General features: G+C 41.1%; 1 protein-coding gene across 1 annotated transcript in view; it reads left to right on the top strand.

Annotated features, from left to right (window-relative positions):
• Positions 1-1,952: 1,952 nt before the first annotated feature.
• Habp4 (hyaluronan binding protein 4) overlaps positions 1,953-20,595 on the top strand; it is a 33,608-nt gene continuing 14,965 nt past the window's right edge. Inside the window, exons 1-4 of the mRNA XM_013018456.1 lie at positions 1,953-1,992; positions 2,822-2,984; positions 9,588-9,749; positions 17,350-17,433. Of these exons, the coding sequence (XP_012873910.1) occupies positions 1,953-1,992; positions 2,822-2,984; positions 9,588-9,749; positions 17,350-17,433 (449 nt within the window). The remainder of the gene's footprint in view (positions 1,993-2,821; positions 2,985-9,587; positions 9,750-17,349; positions 17,434-20,595) is intronic.

Below are 20,595 nucleotides of genomic sequence, written 5' to 3'. Positions count from 1 at the left end.
GCCCTTTGCTCAGTATATTCTCGAACCATCAGAGACTGTTTCAGCTTGCTTTCCTCAGCTTTCAGAGCCTAGGAAACTGAGCCAAAATGCCACTATTTTAAGGGATCTCTTGCTGGAAATTTTACTGTATTCTTTTTCTTCTCTAGACTTGTGTTTAGCTCAGTGATCAAAATGCTTATGCCAGCCTTTTGTTGGAAAGGGCTGGTGAAATGCAAGGTTTGCATTACCTACTCCAAGCTGCTGATCCAGCATGGAAAAGCAAGCTGGGTTCAATTGCAACCTTGACCTCTTACAACTGATTTCTGGATGTCTGTCACTAATAGTTTTGGTCTTTGGAGATTTAGAGGGAGAATGTAATGTTTGCAGGATATTTGTAATTATCCTAATAAGTAGCCAATTCTATTTAGCACTTTTCAACTTATATACAGAAATGATGGAAGTGACTTTACTATAAAGCAAGTTTAATTGATATAGTTAAAAATGGGGTAGCATAAGCACTGCAGTAATTCTGTAGTTGAATGGAGATACTGTAATGGTAAAACTCAAACGCTTATGGGTTGCAAATAGAAAATCTGAAGCAAGTCTTTTAATTTTTCAGTTTGTTAACTTTATTGATGTAGGTGCTAGTTCCAGAGCTTGAACTCAAGGCCTGGCTCTGTCCCTTAGCTTTTTCTTTTGTTTATGGTTAGTGCTCTACCACTTGAAGCCACAGCTCCACTTCTGGCTTTCTTGGAGCTAACATAACTTTTATGCCAGGTTGGCTTCAAACTGTGATCCTCAGATCCCATTCTTATAAGTAGCTAGGACTAGAGGTATGAGCCACCAGTGCCCAGCTTCAATTTGTTAATTTTTGTTGTTGTTGTTGTGGGGCTTGAACTCAGGGCTTGGATTTTGTCCCTGAGATCTTATGCTCAAGCCAAGCACTCTACTACTTTGAGCCACAGTGCTAATTTCAGTTTTTCTGGTGGTCAATTGGAGATAAGAGCCTCATGGATTTCCCACCCAGGCTGGCTTTGAACCACGATCCTCAGATCTCTACCTTCTGAGTAGCTCAGATTACAGGTGTAAGCCACCAGTGCCAGGCTCAACTTGTTAACGTACTTAGTGACATTTTCCCCCTGATTTCAAATACCTCTTCTAATATTGTTTTGTTTCTGCAGTAGAAGTATAATCCTCTATGAAAATATCATTAAGTGACATAAATTAGACTTAAATATTTATAGATATTATAGAATATTAAAGCCATATCAGAGTGAACTTGAATCTCTTGTGCAATATTTGACACTCAAAAACATTTTATATTAGAGGTAATTACATAATTTTATGTTTGTGATGTACAAACAGGATTTTTATTTTAAGACTTGATAGTACTTATTTATGTTAGACTATAAAGTTTAGTTAGGAAATATTAATGAGAAAAATGAAAAAATGCCTGTTTTTTTTATTTTTTAATGTTTTTGCCAGTCCTGGGGCTTGAACTTAGGGTCTGGGCACTGTCCCTGAGTTGCTTTTGCTCATGGCTAGCACTCTACCACTTGAGCCACAGCGGCACTTCTGGCTTTTTCTGTGTATGTGGTGCAGGGCATCATGTATGCTAGGCAACCCCTAAGCCACATTCCCAACCCTATGCCTGTATTTTTAATGTGGATACATGAGAGGAATTCAGTGAGATGTACACCCATTATTTGAATAAATTTTAAGATTTTCTATCTGTACTGTCAACGTGGAGTAATTACTCCTAAGGAAAATCAAAGTTATAAGTAATATTTGAGGAGAACTTTTAAATGTGGGGGGGGGAGACAATTTTGGAAGACAGTTTAAGAAATGACAAAGTTCATAACTTATTTACTAACTTATTAGATGGCTTCAAATATAGGATTTGATTGAACATTCTAATGCATCAGAAGAGAAAAGACTAGAGAGGGCTAGCACTTTGTCCTTGCTTCCCCTGGATGCTGGATTCTCAAATGGACAAAAAAGATGCCTTCTTGAGTGAGTTGGAAACTGAGTTGAGGCCCACACTAGAGACATATGGCAAATAGATAAATCCCACCAAAGAGCAGGAAATATGTACTTTAAAGTACAATCTAATGTACTGGTATGTATCTACTTTTCTGGATGAGGTTTAGAACCAGGGTTTCATAAAGCTGCTTTTGAAATGTGAAATGTAGTTAATTTATTAAAATGTGTTAATAGAGGTCACATATAATTAACCAGGTGTGCTACATGCCTATAATCTTTTTTTTGGGGGGGGGGTCCGGTCATGGGCCTGAACTCTGGGCCTGTGCCCTGTCCCTCAGCTCTTCAGCTCAAGGCTAGCACTCTACCACTTGAGCCACAGCACCACTTCCGGCTTTTTTCTTTTTGCTTATGTGGTGCTGAGGAATCGAACCCAGGGCCTCATGCATGCAAGGCAAGCGCTCTACCACTGAGCCACCTTCCCAGCTCCCCATGCCTATAATCTTAACAGGAGTCTTGATAAAGAAGGATTGTGAGTTCCAGGCTAGTCTCAAACATATGTAATGACCTTATTTCAAAGCACAGCAGCAACAACAAAAAGAAAGAAAAAGATACCTATAATTATATGGTTTATCTTATACTAAGACATAAGTGAAGTCATAATAGTAATAAGGTTTTATTAAAAATGAATAAAGTCTAGGAAATAGCATCAGCAACTTTTCCCCCCTGAAATTCCCAAGCTTTTCCAGTGGTTTTCCAGCTGTTCTGGAGAAAAATGAAATCTTAAGGAAGCTATAGCATTGTACCTAGTGCTGTCATGGACGTTGTGTTTTATCCCTCTGCTTTGGTTTTCTGCTGGCAGGCCAGAAGCGGACTCCTAGAAGAGGGGAGCAACAAGGATGGAATGACAGCCGGGGAACAGAGGTGATACTTGATAGAGCAGAGCGGAGAGCCTACAGGGAATACCGACCCTATGAGACCGAGAGGCAGGCGGACTTTACAGCTGAGAAGTTTTCAGATGAAAAGTATGTACCACAGTCCTCAATGGGAGGCTTGGGGACCAGACGACTGTCCAGAACAGCCATAAGCCTTTGTGACCTTTCCATATTATAGGTCTCAGGAATATTTTGCTAGTGTATGCAACAAGTCATTGTTATCTTAGATGACACCTGAAAGATCTTCATGTATTTCAGAGATGGCCTTATATTAAGATTCAGGACCAGTTGTATAATTAAAACTAAATTGTGGAGCTGGGCACAGGTGGCTCACACCTGTAATCCTAGCTACTCTGGAGGCTGAGATCTGAGGATCACGGCTCAAAGCCAGCGCAGGAAAGCCCTTGAGACTCTTATCTCCAATTAACTACCAGAAAACAGGAAGTAATTCTATGGCTTAAGTGGTAGAGCACTAGCCTTAAGCTGAAGAGCTGAGGGACAGCGCCCAGGCCCAGAGTTTAAGCCCCATGACCAACAAAAATAAATAAATAATAAACTAACTGTCAGCTTGGAAGGTACTTTATCAGTAGAACATTGGTAGAGCACTTTAGAATGTACAATGCCCTAGGATCAATGTTTAGTACCACTGCAAAGGAAAAAAATTTTTTTGTAACTATGAAAAGAACTCAGTGCAGTGTTTCACACTAGGTAACATAGCTGTTTTGCAAGACACCACTTTAGCTAATAAAAAGCTGGGTGTGGTGGTACATGCCTGTCAGCTATGTGGGAAGCATAAATATGGGGTCCAGGCTGCCCTAAGCAAAAGCAAGAATATAAAAGTAACAAAATAGCTGGACGCTAGTGGCTCATATCTGTAATACTAGCTACCCTGAAGGCTGAGATCTGAGGATCACAGTTTGAAATCAGCCCAGGCAGGAAAATCCATAATATTTTTTCTCCAATTAGCCAGACTAAAGGTGTGCCCTAATAGAACAGCAGCTGTGAGCAAAACAAGGTAAGTAAATGCTCAAGGTCCTGAGCGGAAGCACTGACACCAGAAAAATAAACAAGTAAATAATCAAAGGGGCTGGAGGCGCGGTTCAAGTAGAGTGCCTTTGTAGCAAGCATACAACCCTTAACTCAAGCCCCAGTACAGGAAAACCAAACCAAACCAAAACAGATGAGTGTATGGGATTCTTTAAAAATTTACTCTGAGTTTTAGACTAAGGAGCTAATTTTAGAAGGGATATAATTAGGGTTTTGATTTAGCATTATGAATTCAGACTCTTAAACAGATTAAAACAGATTCTTAATTCTATGATCAGCTAAGTGGCTTTCATGAGTCATGTGAAGAAAAGTCTACTGTGATGGATGGTACCAATCTCTGGAAAGTTGTCTGGTGTGAAGTGTGGCCTAGGGCTGGTGCAGTCTGCCATCTCTCCTGCGTCAGAGCAGAGCCTTCTACCAAGGTAGCTATTCGTTATCTTACGCCTCCTGGTAGCAAGATAGTTCTCTGTCCAGCGAGTCAAGGTTCTCAAAGTGTTTTGACTTCCTGACTACCAAATTCATTTAGGACCTTGTCCTAAACAATGTCTTAGCCAAAGAACATGGCTTTGTAAGGCTGGAGTGAGGAACCTTTTTCTGCCAAGGGCCATTTGGATATTTATAGCCTGTCATGTACCAAATGATTTTTCAGGTCTTATATGGCCCATGGGTCAAGTGTGCCTCACTCCTGTTAGAGTGGATTAGAAATAAGTAAATAAAGCACCTGTAGCAGAGAGCAGCTCATCTGAAGGGGTGTGCATGTGGTCACCAACTAGAAGGGACACATAAAACAGCAATCCACAACCTGGTGGATCTGCCACAAGTTGGAGAAAGTTCTGGAAAAGCTTACTTTATTTTATTTTGGGGGGATTATTTCAAATTTTCTCCATAATGGCCACTCATATATAAAAAGCCTCTTGGATCAGAACTAAATTTTTGAAAGGCTTATGTATTTTTCTCTATTCAGACTTTTACTTTATGGAAAAAATGAAATTTTTGTTCAAAGGCAGAAACCCATGTTGCCATCATTTTTAAAAAGTACGGAACTTTAAAAAGTATAATTGAACACGTACGTCAGCTTTTGAATTCAATGCATCCTGATCACTGTCCCCCCTTCATCATTTCCCCATCTCCCAACCCCACCCAGCTACCTTTTCTTTTTTTAAAATAATAAGTATGGTAGCCTTGAAAAAGATAGATTTTTGTGACATGAAAATCTGTGAAGTGAAATACATATGTAATGTAGGGGCACAGGGATATGAGACAATGGAGTGACTTTTTCTTTTTTCTTTTAAAATAATTTGATTTCTAAAAACATTGCAAGAATTATATAAAATGTTCTCTTATACCCTTCATCTTGTATTCCCTAAATATCAACTTCTTAACATATTTGCTTTATCATTCTCTCCCTTTCTAAACACATACTTTTTCTTTGTCATTTGAAAATAAGATGTGTGAGTGTTCCTTCATCCCTAAATGCTTTATGTATTTGCCAAAAACCATGACACAATTATTAAACTCATTAATATTGATACAGCACTGTTATCTAATTCTTTAAATTATCTAATTTGCTCTACCTTCTTTAATCTAGAATAGAGTGTAGACCAAGTTATTTTTGTAGCACACACCATGTTTGTGTTTGTCTGATTTTTTTTCTGGAGGAACACTGCCATATACTTTTTGTAGGAGCACTGGAAGTGGTGTCCTCTCAATGGGTCATGTGAGAAATATGTAGGGAAGTCTTACTTTTTTTTTTTTTTTCTCCTGGTCTTGGGCCTTGGGCACAGCTGTCCTTGAGCTAAAAGCTCAAGGCTAGTGCTCTACTACATTGAGCAACAGCACCACCTCTGGTTTTCTGGTGGTTAATTGAAGATAAGGGTCTCACAGACTTTCCTGCCCATGCTGGCTTTGAACCATAATTCTCAAATCTCAGCCTCCTGAGTAGCTAGGATTACAGGCCTGAGCCACTGGTGCCCAGCTCAGGATTCTTGATCCATATGATATTTCTCTGCCTTCTGTGTTTGAGTTTGTCAACTATTAAACTTCTTGAGTACAAGATTACTTAATTTTCATCAAGTTTTAAAATTCAGAAGACCTGGTGTGGTGGTTCACACCTGATGTCCTAGTAATTATGAATCTGAAGGAGGATAATTTCAAGTTCATTGCCTGGGTTAGACAGGAAGACCACGTTTCAAAAAAACAAAACTAAACTAAACAAAACAAAGGAAATAGGAAAAGGTATATAGAGACTGTTTTCAAGGATTATAGTATATCAGAACACGGATGTTTTTAGGCTTGGTTTCTATCATTAATATATTTGAGAAGACTTTGGTATTTTGTTGTTATTTGATCTAGATTTCTATAAATATAGGACTGATTTTCATTGATGTTACTTTCCATGTATGTGTTTACTGTTCGAATTTTGGGTAGACTTTTTTTTTTAAGATTTGTGTTTTACAAAAGACCTAGAAAAGCCAAAGCAATTATAGGCAAAAGAAACGATGCAGGGGGCATCAGGATACCAGATTTCAAGCCATAATAACAAAGACAGCTCAGTGTTGGCACAAAAACAGACCCAAAGACCAATGGAACAGATTAGAAGATCCAGAAATAAAGCTGCATACATAGAGTTAGCTGATATTTGACAAAGGAGTCAAAGACATACAGTGGAAGAATCATAGCTTCTTCAACTACTGGTGCTGGGAAAACTGGGTGGCCACATGCAGAAAACTAAAAGTGGACCCCAGCCTGTCATCATGCACTAACATCAATTCAAGATGGATTAAAGACCTGAAGATCAAACCTTAATCTCTGAAACTACTGCAGGACAGAGTAGGAGAGACACTTGAACTATATAGGAACAGGCAGGAACTTCCTGAACAGAGTTCCAGGGTCACAACAAATTGGACAGAGACAGAACAAATGGGACTGCCTTAAAATAAAAAGTTTCTGCACAGCTAAAGCTATAGCAACCAAGCTAGAAAGACAACCAACTAATTGGGAAAAAATATATCAGACAAGGGGTTAATATCCAGTATATACAGGGAACTCAAGAAACTAATCCCTCCAAAACCTAACAAACCAATTACTAAATGGGCAAGGGAACTAAAGAGAGACTTCTCAGAAGAAGAGATAAAAATGACAAAGAAACACATGAGGAAATGTTCACCATCCCTGGTTGTGAAGGAAATGCAAATAAAGACAACCCTGAAATACCACCTTACCCCAGTCAGAATGTCCCACATCTTCCAAGTCAGCCAACGACAAATGCTGGAGGGGATACGGATAAAGAGGAACCCTATTACACTGCTGGTGGGAATGTACACTTATACAACCTCTTTGGAAAGCAGTCTGGAGGGTCCTCAGAAAGCTAGATATTGACCTCCCTTATGACCCAGCCACACCACTCCTAGGCATCTATCCTGAACAACAGGAACCAGTATACAATGACATATGCACCTCCATGTTTATTGCAGCACTGTTCACAATAGCCAAGGTATGGGAACAACCCAGATGTCCCACCACAGATGAATGGATCCAAAAATTGTATCTATACACAATGGAATATTATGCAGCCATTAGAAAGGACAAAATAATGGCATTCACAGGGAAATGGATAGAACTAGAACAAATCATTTTGAGCGAGGTAAGCCAAGATCAGAGACAAATGGCACATGGCTCCAGTATGTGGATGTTAAATCCATAATGCAAGGAGATGTGACAAAGTAAACAGGGCTCAAGAAACAAAGAACATCTACTTAATTTTTCATATCATTTCTAAATGACTCCATGTTCTTGACCTTATATATGGTATGTATGTATGTGTGTGTACGTATGTGTGTATACACATATACATCTATACGCACATCTGAGGGAAGTTAGGAGGAGGACACAGAATCAGAGGGAAACAGGAAAATATACAACAGAGGGGCCCATCAGCTGCACCTGACATTGATGAAAACAAACTAAGCAACTCAAGGGCAGCGATGGGAGGGAGGGAAGGAGAGGGAAAGAGGGAACAGCTTATATACACTAAGCAAAAGGAAAGAAATGTACATATCACCAAATGTAGAAGAAATAGTTGTATTGTCAAAGCTTATAGAATTCACAAACTTTATAGACCATGGTAATGACAATTTGCCTTGTGACTGTTAAAATGTGTTTGTGACTTTAAGTATCACTATCCCACAATACTGTGAAATTTGTGAATTTTATGTAATCACTTAATCTTAATAAAAATTATTTTAAAAATTATTACCCTTTGGACTATATTCTAACAATTCATAATGTGGTATGATTCTTTCCATATTTCTTTTTTTTTTTTTTTTGCTGGTTCTGGAGCTTGAACTCAGGATCTGGGCAGTGTCCCTGAGCCTCTTGGTTCTGAAGGTTAGCACTCTACCACTTGAGCCACAGTGCCACTTCCAGCTTTTTCTGTGTATGTGGTACTGAGGAGTTGAACCCAGGGTTTCTTTCTGTAGTTCTGTGTTTAGTGCAGTTTATGTAAGGAATTTTGTTAGGTTAAAAATAATTTCTCTAGCTGGGCGCTGGTGGCTCACGCCTGTAATCCTAGCTACTCAGGAGGCTGAGATCTGAGGATCTCGGTTCAAAGCCAGCCTGGGCAGGAAAGTCTGTGAGACTCTTATCTCCAATAAACCACTAGAAAACCAGAAGTAGCTCTGTGGCTCAAGCAGCGCTTGCCTTGAGCTTTGAGCTGAAGAGCGCAGGGACAATGCCCAGACCCAGAGTTCAAGCTCCACAACCAACAACAACAACAACAACAAATTCTCAAAATTACATTAAATGCTAATAAAATTAGGAAAGGATAGAAATTTAAATCAGAAAAAAGGATTCCTGTTTTAAAATTGGTTTGGGTTTTGTTAGAAGGTAGAAAAGCCAACTTAGAGAATTTGTTTAGCACAGTATTTTATATGAAAAACACATAAAATTAATCATCAGTACTTTGGCATTTCTTCTCAAGGAAAGAAAATTGTAAATGGGGTCTTTTTATGGTAAGAATGGCTTTTCTTAGCCATGGTGCAAGTATTGAAGCTATTAATGCTCCAGATTTCTTGATTTCAGGATCCCTTTTTGTTTTGGTCAGTCATGGGTCTTGAACTCAGAGTTTGGGCACTCCCTGAGAGCTTCTTTGCTCAAGGCTAGTGCTCTACCATTTTGAGTCAGTCACAGCTCTACTTCCAGTTTTCTGGTGGCTCATTGGAGATAAGAGTCTCATAGACTTTCCTGCCTGGGCTGGCTTTGAACTGTGACCCTTAGATCTCAGCCTCCTGAGTAGCTAGGATCACAAGCATGAGCCACTGGCACCTGGCCAGAATCTCTTTAAATAAAGTAATTTGCTGTTGTGGCAAATGTTTTGAAAAGCCTTTACAAATTAAAAACATGTTAATAAACAAGGGCTAAAATGATTTAAAAGATGTAGTCCTTTAGAACTACATCTTAGGAGATTATAGTCTAGTAGAAAAAAGTAGGTCTCAGAAAGCAGGAGGATGGGCAGAAGGGAAAGTGGGCAGGTGATTACACACCAGAGCCTTCCTGGTGGTCTACCACACCATCCAGGAGCCTGGATGAGGCAGAACACGGGCAGAGGCTTGGGTTCTCTTATCATATTGCATTGTCACCTTTTCCTAGACCAGTGGACAGGTTTGATCGAGACCGGCCACTGAGAGGACGTGGAGGCCCCAGAGGGGGCATGAGAAGCAGAGGCAGAGGCGGTCCCGGGAACAGAGCTTTTGATGCATTTGACCAGAGAGGCAAACGAGATTGTGAAAGACACGGTGGGAGTGATAAAATGTAAGTCACTTTACAGATGTTGTTTTCCACATACGTTTCAGTAATACATGAATTATGTATGAATATAGAGCCAAATTCATATCAGCATGCTAGTACTCTGTGAGAGGCTGGTCCTGGGACAACGTTTTCTGATGTAGAAATTGACTAGAGCATCACTTGTAGCTCAAAGGAACGCTCTTCATTTCTCTAGAGCTATTAGAACTAAAGACAGCATGTGTGGATATGGAGCGCATACCTGGGGAACAGGTAAAGGCACCAAGTAAGGAGTGAATGTGTGTCCTCAGAGCCTACAGTGAAGTGGAAATATGTACCTTTATTCACTTTTATTGAGAATGGTGACCGCTGAATTATGCTTTATAATTATGTAACCCTAAGCGGAGACTGATTTGGGACTTTGATTTACTGAGATAATTTTTTTTGGTGTAAGCACCTACGTGGTAACTTCCTTTTTTTTCTTTTTTTTTTGTTGGTCGTGAGGCTTGAACTCTGGGCCTGGGCACTATCCCTAAGCTCTTCAGCTCAAGGCGAGCACTCTACTGCTTGAGCCACAGCACCACTTGCGGTTTTCTGGTGGTTTATTGGAGATAACAGTCTCACGGACTTTTCTGCCGGGGCTGGCTTTGAACCGCAATCCTCAGATCTCAGCCTCCTGAGTAGCTAGGATTAAAGGCCTCAGCCACCAGTGCCCAGCTTCTCCGTGATAACTTTAAAACAAGTTTGCTCTGTTGCATGTAGATTTGAAGCTACTTTTAAAGATCTTTTTTATATTAGCTAATGATTTGTGACAGATGTCTACATACTTGCTGATGCCCTAACAAGTATATGGCCTAGCACATTTATGTATGTCTCAAGAAGCTTTCTAATTTCCCATATATTATATACTTTTCTGAGACCTTTCAGAGTTCTTTTAGCTTCTTGGTAGTGCATCTTACTTTATAGTCATTTGTAGATGTGGGTTGCAGCTCCAAGACAAGTTTCTCCTGTACCTTGCTCCTGTTAGACATTTCTCTATGGTTTCATGATACTTTAGATCTTTGCCAATTCTGCTAGTTAGAGTAGGTATGTGTTTGGTTTTGCAGGGGTGTTGGCCTTCATGGTATCTGCTGAGCCAGTGGTAGGCTATACTGTAGGGTAAAGCATGGTATAGAGCAAGAAAACTCTGCAAGACCAGCTTTCCATAAATTAGAAACTTGATGCATCTGTACTTCAATTTTTCTTCTTTTAAAGAATCTAAGCTTTTTATGCAATCTTGTTTTTATCTGTTGTTAGTATTATTTTGGAGACAGACAGTTGCAGGGTGACCTGGAGTTCTCTGGGTGTCCCAGGCTGGCCTCTAACTTGTGACCCTGTTACTGCCGCCTTCTGAATGCTAGGGTTACAGACATGTGCCACTATGTCGGGCAGAACTTGTTTTCCTTGAGTATCTGTTCTAAAAGACAAATGTATAAAATAATAACGCCAAATGTAACATTAGGTTTACTACCGTTCTCTTCTGTGGGACCTGAACAGAAACTTCTTGAGTGGTTACTCAATCTGGAATTCCATGGTCTCAATGATCTTTTGTTTTATTTCAGTTATATGTATGTATACATATACAGATGTATGTATACATACATATGTATACATACATATGTATACATACAGATGTATGTATACATATACACATACTATACGTATGTGTGTAGAGGTGGCTGTGCCACTTGTGGGGCTTCCAAGAATGGTGTTAGAAAGATGTGTCTCATGGCACTCATTTTGGGTTTGTTTGTGACAGGAAGTTAGGTGGTGATAGTTGATAAATAAGTCTTAGGGTAAGACGTTTTAGTGTGTGCAGGATCTGGAGCTTGAACTCAGGGCCTGGGTGCTGACCCTCAGCTTTTGTGCTTAAGGCTAGCACTCTACCACTTGAGTCATGTCTTTACTTCTGGCTTTTTGGAGATAAGAGTCTCACTGATTTTCCTGCCCAGCATGGCTTTGAACCACAATCCTCAAATCTCAGCCTCCTAAGTAGCTAGGATTACAGGGATAAGCCACCAGTATCAGGTAAGACTCCCTTTTTGTAGTTGTGGTTGTTTTTGTTGTTGTTTGTTTCTGTAGTTTTCAGAGCTGAGGTCTGAGCTTAAATCCTTGTACTTGCCAGGCAAGTTCTCTTCCACTGAGCTAAATCCTCAGCCCCTCCTGGGTTTTTTTGTTTGTTTTTTGTATTTTTTTTAATCAGCTGATGGGCAGTCAGTGCTGTCATGTGAACTTTGGATCTGTGAGGAAGTGAAGGAGAAGTGATGTGCAGTGCATCCCTTGCTCATGCCAAAGACACTGGCAGCAGTGACTGGAATGAAGGACAGACTCACCTGACTGAGTAGTTCTGGCAGTTTTGAGTTTCCTTCACAGATCTGGCACAGAGTGTCATCGACATCATTTAAAAAACATAGTATTTGGTAAGAGCATAATAGACAACCACACGTAAGTTTTCAGTAATACTGCCTTAGAGTTTATACTGTTGAGAGCAGGTAATTGTATGTTATCAGGTAACATTTGGTGAAACTCCATCCTCTGTTAGAGGTTTAGGTTCAGTGTGAAGCCTGACCACATTTGAGCTGGGTCCTAAAAGCCTTGAAATGTTCAGCAGCATTTTTGGAGCATAGTCACACAAATAGGCATGCTTTTCTCTAGGATAACAAGTCAAAGTATAGACACAGTCTCTAGGGCTGTTTCTTGTAATGAACTCAACATTGTCAGTTTGCTTTCAGCCGAACATTATTTGTCAAAACAAGTCATTTCTCATCTTGAAATTAGCTTTGTAGATTTGATCACAAGCACAATAAGCTGGGAGTACAACTTGAGTTTTCTATTTATTCATAAATTGCAAACAGCACAAACTGTCTGTAAGCCTGTATGGTTTTGCTGTGTGTGTGTGTGCGTGCGCGTGTGTGCGTGCGCGTGTGTGTGCGTGCTGGTCCTGGGGCTTAGGCTCTGGGCATGGGCTTTGTGCCCTGAGCTTTTGTGCTTAAGGATAGAGCTCCACTGTTTTGTTTTGGTTTTTCTTTTTTGGGGGGGGGGTGTCCTAACAATGCAAATAGGAAATTTCTTTTTTTTAAGATTAATTTCTTTATTATGTAATAAGCTCATTTAAGACCTATGACCACAGAAAGATTAAGTTAATGAAAGATTTCCGTTAAATGAGCTCTACTGTTTGAAGCAAGCCACAGCTCCACTTCCAGCTTTTTTGGTAGTTAGAGATAAGAGTCTCATGTAGTTTCCTTTTTGGGCTGGCTTCGAACCACAGCCCTCAGTCTCAGCCTCCTTAGTAATTAGGATTGCAGGCACAAGCCATTGACAACTCTTTTTGTGTTTTAATCTTGGTTTGTTTCATGGCAAGAGAACAAAGAAAACGTTGAAATAACTTAGTGTTGCCATTCTGCTAGACTTTGGGACTACTTGGTGCTTAAAAATCAAGTGCCCCACAGGGGTCTGGCTGATGTGTGGATGTGAGCATTTATGAAGGGGCCTCTACCAGGTGTCTGTCCTTCCACACATCAAGTACATTTGATTTAAGATCTTGTTTAAAGCCAGGCACCAATGGCGCATGTCTGTAACCCTCGCTACTTAGGAAGTTGAGATCTGATGGTCACAGTTAGAAGCCAGCCCGGTTAGGAAAGTATGTAAGGTTCTTATCTTAACCGCTAAAAAGCAGGAAGTAGAGCTGTGGCTAAAGTGGTAGAGTCCTAGCCTTGGGGAAAATTCTTCAGGGTAGCTAGACCCTGAGTTCAGGCCCCCGGACCAGCAAAAAAAAGGAAAAGAAAAACATCTTGTTCATAAAGTAAAAGTTTTTAATAAGAGCACAGATCTGTAGCCAACTGGTATTTGACAAAGGAGTCAAAAGACACACACCGGAGAAAAGACTCTCCAACAAATGGTGTTGGGAAAACGGGTCATCCACTTTAGGATACTGAAAATGGGGCTTAAAAAAAACTCCAAGAGGAACGAAGAGCTCAAAATAAGAACTGGAGTTTTAAATCTACTACAGAAAAACATAAGATAACTTCTGAAACTTAAAGTCACAGGCAAGTGTTTTCTGAATAGGACTCCAGAGGATGGGAACAAACATGGGCAAATGGGACGGTATCAAATTAAAGTTTCTTCACAGCAAAAGAAGCGATCACCAGAATCAAAAGACAGCCCAAGGAATGAAAGAAAAATCTTTGCCAGCTAGTCAACAAATAAAGGATTGATATCCATACTATACAAGGGACTGAAATTAGCAAAAACCCCACAAATAATCTAATTACATGGTTTTCAGAAGAAGAAAGAGATGGCTAATGAAGTCATGAGGAAATGTTCAACAGCCTTAGCTATAATAAAGAACATGCAAATTAAACCTGCAGTAAGAGTCCATCTACTTCAGTCGGAATGACAGCCACCAAGAAATGCTGGCAGATGAATTAAAAAGGAATCTTTATATCTTTTGGTGGGAATGTAAACTAGTGTAACCATATGGATATCAGTCCAAAACATAGACCCTTCCAAAGACTCCCCTATACCAATATGAGGCATATGTCAGTAGAATAAATCAATATATCAGAAAGATGCCAGCATAACTCATGTTTATTACAGCACTCTGCACAATAGCCAAATGATGGAATCAGACACCTGGAATCTTCTTGAATGGATAAAGAAGAAATGGTATAGATGTACCATGGAATGTTATACAGCCATGAAGGAAAATGAAATCATGTCGTTTTCAGAAAAGTGGATGTAATTAGAGGACATCATAATGAGCTAAGCTAAAAAAATAATGTTTTTTCTCCTATATAGAAGCTAGGCCTAAAAAACATACATATTCATAGACGTGATTGTACCTTTATATATATAGGCAAGTATACAATTTGAGTCTACGGGACTGCTTAGAGGAGAAGGGGAAGGGCAAAAGAGAGTGAGTAAACATGAAAGCTGTTGGTCAATAGCAAGTTGGGGGAGAGAGGGCTGGGGCAGAGTACTAGTAAGGGGGTTGGGCTAAATAAGGAGAAAGTGAATATGGTTAAAGTAGACTTTTGTCAAAATAAAACTGAAACCTGTTGAAATTGTTTTGAGAAGAGGGAGAAGGATAACATTGTGTGGAAATGTCACAACAAAATCTCCCCTTGTATAACTATGATGTTTTTTTAAATGCCAGAGACTTGCTGCTTACAGCTATAGTCCTAGCTACTCAGGAGGTTGAGATCTGAGAATTAAAGCTTGAAACCAGCTCAGGAAGATGAACCTGAGATAGATATTCTAATCTCTAGTTAAGCAGTTAAAAAAAAAAAAAAGCTGGAAGTGAAGGTGTACCTCCAGTGGTAGAGTGCCAGCCTTGAGAGAAAAAGCTGACAGAGGGGAGAGAGAGAGAGAGAGAGAGAGAGAGAGAGACCCTGAGCTCAAGACTCAGAAGCTGTACAAAAGAGAAAAAGCAAAGCCAAAGTAGAAGTTAATCAAATTTCATGGCAAAAAGAAACTAAGGTTTAAAAAAGTTTGTTTGTATGTTTTGTCAGTCATGGGGCCTGAACCCTTGGTCTAGGTGCTGTCCTTCAGCTCTTCAGCTCAAGGCTAGCGCTCTACCACTTGAGCCACAGCATCACTTCCAACTTTTTCTGCTTATGTGGTGCTGAGGAATCGAACCCAGGGCCTCATGCATGCAAGGCAAGCGCTCTACCACTGAGCCACCTTCCCAGCCCCTGTTATTAATTATTAAAGAGATGTACAGAGGGGTCACCATTTCATAAGCAGGTAATAAGTATATTTCTTTGGGGGCAATTTCAACCCTTCCTTTGATCTCTCCATTTCCCTCTCCCATCTCTACCTACAAATTGTATAGTTGTACAGTTCATTTTCCTGATAGTGTCTACTGAGTATCACTGCTACATTTGTTCACCCTTTGTTCTTCCACTTCTTTGCCTCCTCTTACCCCCCAAAGACAGTTAAAGGAACAAACAAGACAAAAAACAAGAAACAAAGACCAAAAAGCAAAAAACACCACCATCTTCATCAACAGTGGGGAAAAATATTAAAAACGTGTTGCCATTTCCTGGCACTCATGTTGATAAATATTACTTTATAGCACCTTGGGTCCCTTCCTTAGAGTACCTCCTTTAATTGTAAGGGCCTTTTAAAACTGATTGCAGTTTCTACATGCTTAGAACAGTTTAATTTATATGTACTTTAAAACCTTAAAAAGCCAGCATTGAAAACTTTTTTTCTGAACCAGGATGAAAAAAATGCTGGATTCCGTATGTGACTAGTTTTTTTCCAGCAGTGCTGGGAACTGAACTTGGCTTGCTAGATAGACTAAGTGAGCACTGTGTCACTGGAGCCACACATCTTTTTCTGCAATTGGATTTTAACTGTTTACTAAAAGTAATATTTCTTTTTCTGGGGCTTCATAAAATGTAATATTCAAATAGTATTCGTGGCAATACAGAAAGGAAAAGAAAGAGGTCATGTGAATTAAAATTTAAAATTTCGTAATGCTGTCATTTCCAGTCTGTAGATGGTATATTAACAAAATAGGATATAAATTAATTCAAAGTCTTGTTTGCTGGATTAGTTATTACCAGCTTATTTATAATCATATGTGATCCTTTTTGTAAAATTTATCTCTACCTTATTGCCATTTTCTGAGTTTGTTCGGACAGTCTTTTTCTTCCTTTGGGAGTACTAGGTTTGAACTCAGGGCCCTTGCCCTCGGCACGCAGAGTCTCCATCAATTGAGTCATGCCCCCAGACCTTTTTCATTATTTTTGCCCAGGCTAGCCTGACCACAGTCCGCCAAGTAAGAGCTCCCATGTCTGTGCAGCTCATGTGGCAGGTGTGCACACTGCACCAGCGTTTTCTTGGTCTTCGACTGCGGCCACACACTGGTGCCAGACCCAACATAGTCTTATTTTTAATACTTGTAGTTTAAGAATATTTATGATTGAGGCCGGGAAGGTGGTTCAGTGGTAGAGCGCTTGCCTAGCACGCTTGAAGCCCTGTGTTGGATTCCTTAGTACCACATACACAGAAAAAGCCAGAAGTGGTGCTGTGGCTCAATTGATAGAGTGCTAGCCTTGAGCAAAAGCAGCTCAGTAGCAATGCATAGGCCCTGAGTTCAAGTCCTAGGACTGGCGTGCATGCTCGCTCTCTCCCCCACTTCCCCCCTCCTCTCTCTCTGTCTCTGTCTCTCTCTCTATATATATATATGGCATGCTCACTCTCTTTCCCTCTCTCTCTGTCTCTCCTGCTAATCATGGTGCTTGAACTCAGGATCGAGGCACTTAAGAAATAGGACACTAAAGCTGAGCTCAGTGACTCCCACGTGTAATCTGGTGACTTGGGAGAACCGTGGTTTGAGGCTCTCTGGGGAAAAAGACTAAATATCAACAAGCCACAGCTGTACACATCTGTAATCTCAGCTATGCAGGAAGCAAAGTAGGAGAATCTTGCTTCAATGCAGTGCTCTTAAGTTCAAACCCTAATACTGCTTCTTTTAGAAAAGGAAGACATGGTCATTAAAATTTGTGCAATCTTATGTTTGTAAAAGCATTGGTGTAAACGCATTCATATGACTGCAGAGGCTTTTGCTGTTTTTCAGTGGCGTGGAGTTAACGGCCCCAAAGGAAGAGGCCCCGGTGGAGGAGGAGACCCTGGGCGCCCTGGAGGAGGAGTCTCCAGCCAGGTAGGGTGTTCTGTGTATTTGTCTCCTTGGCTCGTAATCTTTTCACACATTTCCTTAATGTATTAATAATGAGCGATCTGGTTCAAGCTATCTAATGAGTCCTTTAACTTGCCATTCCGATGGTTTCTGGCCAACAGTAGATGGCATCGTGTCTTGCATTAGGGCCATAGTCATTCTCTGCTCCCTTTTTTAAAAGTGTTTTTATTATTTTAGATAGCTGTACAGAGCAGTTTATGCTTCTTAATGTCACCCCTTTCAGCATTCTACCCAACCCTCCATGCCACCCCTTCCCTTACATACCTTAATTCTAGGTTATATATTGAATCTTTTGCAATTTAACAAAGCAGTTTATGTGTACACTGCATCTCGGTGTGTGTCACGTCAACATCTTCACACACCCTTTGCCTTAGTATGTCTCAGTTCTGTGGTATGAATTCTTGCCTGCATTCCCAACTCTTCCCCCTTCTTCTGCCCCTCTCCCCTTCCCACCCCCTCCCCGCCCCGTCCCCTCTTGATGGCACCTGTTTCCTGGTACTTGTTGTGCTGGGCTTTGACTTAACGTCTACACAATTGCTAATGAGTGATTGATTGATTGGTCGATTTTTAGGTACTAGGGTTTGAACTGGAGCCTTGAGCTCTTACTCAGCTTGCTATTTTGGAGATGGAGTCTGGCAAACTCTTTGCCAGGCTAGCTTCAAACTGCAGTCCTCTGGATCTCATTCTTCTGAAGAGTTAACATGAGCGTGAACTACTTGTGTCTCCTTCTAATGGGGTTTGATGGAATTAATGGGTTAAGTTCGCATATTCTGTTCTCTATCCACCTTTTTCAGTCAGTAGCTTGTTCTCTCTTTTCCTCTGTCCCTGTTACTCTCCCCAAGTCCCTTTTTTTCTCTCTTTTCTTCTTGTAGCTTAGGTGGCTGGTCCGTATTGAGCAGGTTTGAACCTTAAGTCCACTTGTCCTTTGGAGTTCGTGTGGGATCTCTCTTAGCCAAACCCAGCTGGATGCTCCTCACAGTTGTCCGCCCTGCCTGAACCCACAGGCAGGCACTGTAATCGTTTGACACCTCTGCATGTCTTGACTCCCAGTATTCTGAAATGAGCCCTCAGTTCCACCTAGCAATCTGTTTCAGGGTTTCACTTTTACCACCTTTACAGCTTAGACCTTCTGGTCTGCTCAGAACTCTGACACTACCCTTTCCCCCTCACCCCACACCTCCTCTTTCATTCTCCCTGTGCAGCTCTGTGTCTTAAACAAGGTGGGAGCCATCAGATGGGAACTTCACAGTTTTCTCACTGTCCAAGGTACAAACCTATCTATAGCCACTCACCCTGTAGCTTCCTGCCCTCCTGGTAAAAGACTATCTTCTCACAGCTCTTCAAGCTTTTGATCTTTTCTCTCTCTACATCATAGAAGCTTCATAGTTACGGCTTTTCCCCTCTGTATTCATCTCCTTTCTCCCAGCTCTGGTCTTGGAATCAACATTTTAAACATGGTCATTCTCATGCTGGCCCTGGGACTTGAACTCAGGGACTCAAGTTCTCACTTGGCTTTTTTGCTCATGACTGGCACCATCTGCTAGAGCCATGTCTCCAGTTGTGGTTGTTTTGCTGGTTAATTGGAGATAAGAGTCTGAAGGATTTGTGTACCCAGGCTGGCTTTGAACTGTGGTTCTCAGATCGCAGCCTCCTGAGTAGCTAGGATGACAGGTGTGAACCACTGGTGCTTGGCACTCAGAAATCTGCTGACCCTTCTCTTGATCCTCCGTTCTCTCATGCTTCCCTCTTTCTGAGTTGTGTGCACTCTTTCTTCATTCCCATACCCCATCCTCATTCCTCACTTCACTCTTGCCCTCTCGTCCGTCTGGAAGCTGTCACCATGTCTCCTGATGTAATGGTTGTTTCAACCTGAGTGTTCTTGGTTCTCAGAAGCATTGGACTTCATTGCTTTCTTAAACCCATCCTCTCACTGGCTTCTGACATCACTGTGCTGGTTTTCCTTCTGCCTCTCAGCATCTCCTTTGCTCGTCTTTTACAATGTCATGTCCTCCAGTGTCTCTTCTTCTAGAGCCTGTTTGTGGGATCTTCTGTATCCTGTGGCTTAAACTGCCAGGTGTATCTCCAGAATTTATCTCTGAGCCCTTCCTTCAGTATCCTTCTGGACACCTCCCCGGATCCCATATATTCCTTGTATTCCACATCTCCAGGCTTTAGCAAATTACTTTCATTACAAGCCTCCTTAGTTGTTTCTACAAACTAGAAGCCTAGGAATCACCCATGGAGCTCCTTTTGAGACTCCCTCTCCCAAGTTCAATCCTTCCCTCTGCCCTGTGTGATTTGAACACTTCCCCCAACAGCACAGTCACCTGGCTGTCACGTGGCTCCCTGCATTTCACCTTGTATGCCAAAGTGGCATTCAGACTGCTGCGCCCTCTCCCTCACTGCATACCTCCTCCCATGATTTCCTGTTCTTTTTCAGTTTCTGACCTGACCTGCATAGTCCTACATGGTCTGGCCTCCACAGGACCCCCCCACCCCCGTTCCACCTGTGCCTTCCCTGGATTCACTTCACGTCTCCCATTTTTAATCTCAGACATACCTACCTGTCCTCTACCCCATCCTCACACCTGACATGCTTTCGCAAGTATTGATTTCCTGTTCTCTATACTTCCATTCATCCTCATCTTCCAACCATCAGAACTTCTACTCACTCTTTGCCTGCCCAGGCAGCGTGTCTAAAGAGCCTAGACTCGGATCCAGAGTGCTGAGTACAAATTCTAGCTCCACCACTCACCAGACTGGACAAGTTATTTAATCTTTCTTCAGCAGTTCTGTTTTCTTCATCTGTAAAATGGTAACAATATGGTACTTGTGCTACAGGGTTGTTGTAAGGAGTGTGTGGATTTGTAAGGGAGAGAATGTACACATAGTGTCTAGCATCTGGTTAGCACTATAGAGATACCTGTTGTTATCACTGTTGTTTATCATAGGAGTAAAAGGGCCATGATGATGGATGATTATCAAAGTATTAATTTGCTATTCAGAGCTGATGGGAATCTGCTGTGTTCTCATTTTAAGGTAGTCCCATTTGTCGAGTCTCTCTCCAACTTGTTGTGACCCTGGGACTCTGTTCAGGAAGTTCCTTCCTGTGCCTATTAGTTCAAG

The sequence above is a fragment of the Dipodomys ordii genome, unplaced genomic scaffold, assembly GCF_000151885.1.
Source record: "Dipodomys ordii isolate 6190 unplaced genomic scaffold, Dord_2.0 Scaffold40, whole genome shotgun sequence".
NCBI lineage: Eukaryota > Metazoa > Chordata > Mammalia > Rodentia > Heteromyidae > Dipodomys > Dipodomys ordii.
This window is presented reverse-complemented; position numbering and strand designations above follow the sequence as displayed.